A 6,401-nucleotide genomic window follows, 5' to 3' on the forward strand; every position below is an offset into this window, starting at 1 on the left:
CAGTTGCCTCACATTGATTTTCCTTTTCTAAAGCAGTAGAAAAGCACTGCTTGTTCAACATGAAACAGTATAACATAAATGCTCATATAGATTTTATTTAACATGTTAGTCAGAGATTATGAATGCTGTTATATCAAAAAACAAATTAATAAAAATATTTTTTATTGCTTAAAATCAACTATGTAAATTAACACATACATTTAGCCATCTGTTACAGTTGTGCCACAATGATCATTAATGTTTTGAAGATAGGAGTTCACAAAGGGTAACAGCTCCCAGTTGTCCGTTGCAACGCTGACCTGAACGGCATCTTCAGCCTGCGTAATCTTCAAAAGGACATGGCACATAGGTGGAAGAAAGAACAAGACTTTCCACGATCTTTCAATCGGCTGATCCGTAATAAGGTAACCCTGAAAATGTGTCTCGATCAGAGTAGCAAGACTTTCATCTCCAGTTTTGAAACAGAACAGACTAATAGCAGATTTGTCGGGATTTCCAGAGGCCACATCCTCCCAGATGTGGTCAAACACTTGCTCTTTGCTTTCACAGGATGTGTTTGGTGGTAAAGGAAGAGGAAGGAATATCTCAGAGAATGAAACACTCACATCAGGCAGTTGGCTGTGCCAAGAACGTCCATCTTGAGTGGTAAATATGGCACTGATGCATAAAGTTGTAGGGTAGGGTTGAAAAGGCTTGAGCTTGACTTTGACCTCAGGTGGCTTTCTGTCTTTGAACACACATGGTACGTGTATGTCATTTACCTTTGCATAGTTTGAGTCTTTCAGCTCAAAGTGCAGACAGATTGTGAAGACTTTATCGAATAAAGCATCGGATTCTTTCGCATGAGTCAGATTGTACCTCAAGGTCACCTCAGAGGCAAATCCAGGAGTCTGAAACTGACTTTGATAAACCTCCAACCAATTCTCAGCTTCTTTCGTTGTCTGCAATGACTCTGAACTTTCTGGCAAGGCTTTATCATGCACCTTGATGAGTTGTAAAACATGCCGGTTGGTTTTGTGCACGGTCAGGTTACTAGCAATCCCCTCGCTCTCGGCCATAATCGCCGAATGCGACCGTTCTTTGGCACGTCCTCCGTCAAGCCCTTTAACAAGAACCCCTGTCAGCTTTTCCCATGAAAGGTTAGTGAGCAGTGTGTAGTAGAAACGAGCATGATCCTTAATATCCGTGTCATCATAATGCACCGATATGTATTGCAAAAGATCAGCCAACTCGATAAACACCTGATCGATGGATGGGTGCTCCAAAAGATTGCGACAAACAGCAAGAACAGCGTTTCCAACTTGCCAGTTGCCTCGTTCACACAAGTTGGAGTTGATGAGAACATTGAGAAGAAGGTAAATGGTGTTCTTCTGGGTGATCTGCCCTTCCTTAGCTACTCTTTTCAAGACTTTGAGGTGCCAACCCAAATTGTGAATCGTCAACTGCAATGGAGGCATTTCCATTATGCATTTTTGAAGGCCTCTCAACAACCTGACCGACCAAACTGGGTCATCCAGATGCTCCTGAATGCGATCCGCCAGGCCAATCAAATTGGGAGCGAGTCGTGAATGTCTGGAATACATGTCGCATAATTTCTCAATCAGCTTCTCGGAGAGTTCTTCAACGCCGTTAAAGTGCATTAGAAAAATAAACAACGCTCTGAAAGAGGTCACCACCACTTCTCTGGTACCTTCATTGTCCACGATTTTTAAAAGAGCCATTATGTGATCGAAAAGGTAGTCGATTCCTTTATCTGCTTCGCCCTCGTCTGCTTCAAGATGCACCAGACAAAGAAGGTTCAGCCTGCAGAGCATAGTAGCACTATCATTGAAAACCGTTGGATGGAGAGACGCTGCCAGACGTGGTGTAACCAGCACGGGTAAACTTTCTTCTCCGCTGCTGGATATGGGTCGGTTCTCAGGGAAGTGGAGGATGCATTCCATGTAGAAGAGCTTTTCGGGAATTCTTAGGAGCGGATGTTGGGCTGTGCCCACGAGACGCTTGAGCAGGAAGTTCTCGTCCTCGGCGGTGAAGAGGCTATCTGTGAAAGTGTCCTTCATAAAGAGCGTAGCATGCATTAGAGATGCCTCCGCCGTTCCAAAAAGTCGCAGAAGCTGCGATTTGAATAACGTTGGAGAGAGTCCCGGAACCATTGCGACAACTTCTACGAGCTCCCTAAGTAAAGCAGACTGAGAAATAGGCGTAAGCAAATAGGACTCCTCCAGGAGGGATGACATTATTGATTTGAGTTCTTTACAATCCAATCCTGGTGGCAGACATGGGACTTGGACCATCATGTTTATTGGCAATGCGGTCAATCCCAACTGATTGGATTTCCACGCAAACCCCTCATTTCCTCCTAAAATGCTTTTGAACTCTAAATCAGTGATGTCCTTTTGCTTCGCCAAGATTTTAATGGCATTCTTCAGCCCGAGTGTGTAAAGCATACAGTAGGACTGATGCAGAACTGTGGTTTCTTGCTGTTTTAGAAGATATAAGGCCTCTAGCTTTTGAGAAAGCAAACCTGGATTACAGATTTCCATTTCTCGTAGGCAATCACAAGCAGTGGCTCTTAATGGTTGTTGGGAGAGGCCACATCTGTAGTCATTGGTGTCCTGGATTGTTTGAAACAGCAGGTCCAGCCAGTCTTCAGCTGTCTTTGTGTGGGTAGCCAGGCAGGATGTGCATATTATCACGTTGGTGATGGCCAGCATGACACTGCACTTGAGGATGATGGATTTCTGTGGTGTGTGAGAAAAGACTGACAGCAGTTCAAGGGCGGTTTCTTCACCCTCAGAGGATGACGTGCAGAGAATGGTCGGATGCTCCAGAAGCACTGACACAAGGAGGATCTTATGACGAGGAAAAAAATAAAATCACAGGGTTGAAGAAAAATATGTCGATTACAGGGAAAATGCACAGCTTTACAGTTAAAGGAACCATATGTAAGAAATTTATGTCAGTTAATCATAAAATGGCCCTGAAATGTCACTAGACATTAAGAAATCATGTTCATTTCAAATACTGACAACAGTGGTCTGGCCAGGATATTGTCATTTAAAAGTGAGAGTTGCAGCCCACAACTGATGTTATTGTTGTCGTTTTGTGTTTTGGTCTGAGGCTCCACCCTCCAGCTATCTACCAATCACGAAGTCAGTAGAGTTTCGTGAGACGGGTTGCCAGCTCTGTTACAGCTGCGGCTATACTAACGTGTCGGATTAAACATGTATAACGTTACGAAACGAAAAAGACCTCGTTTTCAAACCGAAATACGTCGTGACAAAGTGCGAAATAAAACAAGGATTGGTATAGGATATGCCTTTGAAAGATGGAGACGGCTGAAAACGGAGAAGAATTTGAAGACAGATGCTTTCGTTGGTAATTTTTTCCTGAACAGGTAAGATTCATCTATGTTTGGCTAACTTTGCTTCAGTACACAGTGGATTTTCCGCGGTCGGCCGAGCTAAATGCGTTCATAAAAAGCTTTATATCGCACCACTAGCAGGGTTGGAAAACAACCTATGTTCCCACTGAAATGTGGTATTACAGTACATCTTTGCGAAATATTTGGCTAATCGCCATCTGTAAATTTTTGCGATACATAATTACTTCGCAAAACATCTCTTGTGAAGCATAAACATAATTAACAGAAGAAAAACAAATTACTGTGTGTCACTTGCTGTTGGAAGCTCCTTATTGCAGCCTACTCCTGCAGCTTAGCTGGCAACCTCGAGTCAGGGGGGAGCGGGAGGGGAAACACCATTCTACAGTATTTTGAATGTGATTGCAGTACCAGTTTTGGCCACAATCCTACATACGGTTCCTTTAATAGGTCTAGTCAAAAGGCAAAAGCTGTTAACATTGTGGAGCAGGGTTATTATAATTAACTAAAATTATATATAAGTTTTTGAATAGTAAGATTTTTAATGTTTTTTTTAAAGAAGTCTCTTTTGCTCACCAAGCCTGCATTTATTTAATTTAAAGTACAGCCAAAACAGAAAAATCTTAAAATATTTTTACCATTTAAAATAACTGTTTTCTATTTGAATATATTTTAAAATATAATTTATTCATTTGATTTCAAAGCTGATGCAGAACTGTGGTTTCTTGCTGTTTTAGAAGATATAAGGCCTCTAGCTTTTGAGAAAGCAAACCTGGATTACAGATTTCCATTTCTCGTAGGCAATCACAAGCAGTGGCTCTTAATGGTTGTTGGGAGAGGCCACATCTGTAGTCATTGGTGTCCTGGATTGTTTGAAACAGCAGGTCCAGCCAGTACAGCCAAAACAGAAAGTACAGCCAAAACAGAAAAATCTTAAAATATTTTTACCATTTAAAAGACTTTATCGAATAAAGCATCGGATTCTTTCGCATGAGTCAGATTGTACCTCAAGGTCACCTCAGAGGCAAATCCAGGAGTCTGAAACTGACTTTGATAAACCTCCAACCAATTCTCAGCTTCTTTCGTTGTCTGCAATGACTCTGAACTTTCTGGCAAGGCTTTATCATGCACCTTGATGAGTTGTAAAACATGCCGGTTGGTTTTGTGCACGGTCAGGTTACTAGCAATCCCCTCGCTCTCGGCCATAATCGCCGAATGCGACCGTTCTTTGGCACGTCCTCCGTCAAGCCCTTTAACAAGAACCCCTGGATTGTTTGAAACAGCAGGTCCAGCCAGTACAGCCAAAACAGAAAGTACAGCCAAAACAGAAAAATCTTAAAATATTTTTACCATTTAAAATAACTGTTTTCTATTTGAATATATTTTAAAATATAATTTATTCCTTTGATTTCAAAGCTGAATTTTTAGCATTACATAAGTTCAGGAAAACAGCATTTATCTAAAATAAAAATATTTTGTAACATTATACATGTCTTTATCATCACTTTTGATCAACTTAAAGCATCCTTGCTAAATAAAAAAGTATTAATTTCTAGAAAAAATATACTGAGCGCAAGCTTTTGAATGGTATAGTGTATAATGTCACAAAAGCTTTTTATTTCAGATAAATGCTGATCTTTGCATCTTTCTATTCATCAAAAAATCCTGAATAAATGTACTCATCTGTTTTAAATATTGATAATAATAATAAACGTTTCTTGAACAGCAAATCAGCATATTAAAATGATTTCTGTAGGATCATGTGACACTGAAGACTGGAGTAATGATGCTGAAATCTTAGCTTTGGACACAGGAATAAATTACATTTTAAAATATATTCAAATAGAAAGCAGTTATTTCAAATAGTAAAAATATTTCACAATATTACTGTTTTTGCTGTACTTTGGATCAAATAAATGCAGGCTTGGTGGGCAGAAGAGACTATAAAAGCATTAAAAAATCTTACTGTTCAAATACTTTTGACTTGTAGTGTAACGTTATATTCATAGTCCGTTTTGTTTATCACTTTAAAACGAAGACTATTAATACTGTATAAAATAACTTAAAATATTATCACACACACACACTTTCTTTATAAAATATAAAACCACAAATATGATGTGTGTTTGTCTGCTTTCGTTACCTTGAGATGATCATTGGCCTTATCATTACGCAGTTCGTGTAGAACTTCAGCCAAGAAGCTCTCAGATGTGGTGGTGGCCAAAAACTGAGATGGACTCAGCAGAAAGGCAGATATTCTCTGATCCCAGGGTTCCGCAATAGTCATTTTGGAGATACACTGGGGCTTAAGATCAAAACAAAAGCATTTATGTGCATGGCAATGACGCTACATTGATTTAATAATGCACCCGAACATTAAAAAAAATAGTGCATGCTTTCAATGTAACGACTTACCTATCAGACCACATTTAAAAACATAAATAAAGCAATTTACTATGTAACATCCAACTATTGACGTCTGTGAAAATCATGTGCTCCGAAGCTGTCATATGATAAACCAGGTAGTGACAGTGATCAGTATATTTTAAAATTAAAGTCTAAACCGCACATATTTAAATATCCCATAATCATTTCCCAAGGATATTTCCTTATCAAATTGTATATTGAATATTTAAATATTTCTAAAATAATTTTCTATTAATTTTAGACTTATATAATTTACACTTATGTTACTGAGCAGAAACAGCGTGCTTTTATTTTGAAACGGTTATGTGACCTTGCTTTTAACCATAGAACGAGCGCTTTACTGCCATCTTGTGGTGTTTAGAGAATATTTAGAGAAGTAGGTCAAAAAGCAACCTAAATTGGAAAATTAAATAAATAATTACAAATAATAAAATTAAACCCTCTACAGTTAATGTTAAGTTCCAAGTTTGTAAGATAAGGTGATAAGATAAGATAGCCTACGTCTTATCTTGACAAACGTCAAGCTTTATTGCAGTAATTATCCTACACTTTTTTGCAAAGAATTGTAAAACAATACCGTAGCAACCAATAC

At 38.9% G+C, this 6,401-nt stretch overlaps 1 protein-coding gene across 1 annotated transcript; it reads right to left on the reverse strand.

Annotated features, from left to right (window-relative positions):
* Positions 1 to 200: 200 nt before the first annotated feature.
* LOC141293315 (AP-5 complex subunit beta-1-like) lies at positions 201 to 5,864 on the reverse strand. The gene is made up of 3 exons (XM_073825336.1): positions 5,798 to 5,864; positions 5,526 to 5,687; positions 201 to 2,852 (listed from the first exon to the last, which is right to left on the reverse strand). Exons 2-3 carry the CDS (start codon positions 5,667 to 5,669, stop codon positions 201 to 203), a joined length of 2,796 nt encoding a protein of 931 aa, XP_073681437.1. The 5' UTR covers positions 5,670 to 5,687; positions 5,798 to 5,864.
* Between the last annotated feature and the right edge of the window lie 537 nt (positions 5,865 to 6,401).

This window comes from Garra rufa, chromosome 20 (assembly GCF_049309525.1).
Source record: "Garra rufa chromosome 20, GarRuf1.0, whole genome shotgun sequence".
In the NCBI taxonomy this organism is placed as follows: Eukaryota; Metazoa; Chordata; class Actinopteri; order Cypriniformes; family Cyprinidae; genus Garra; species Garra rufa.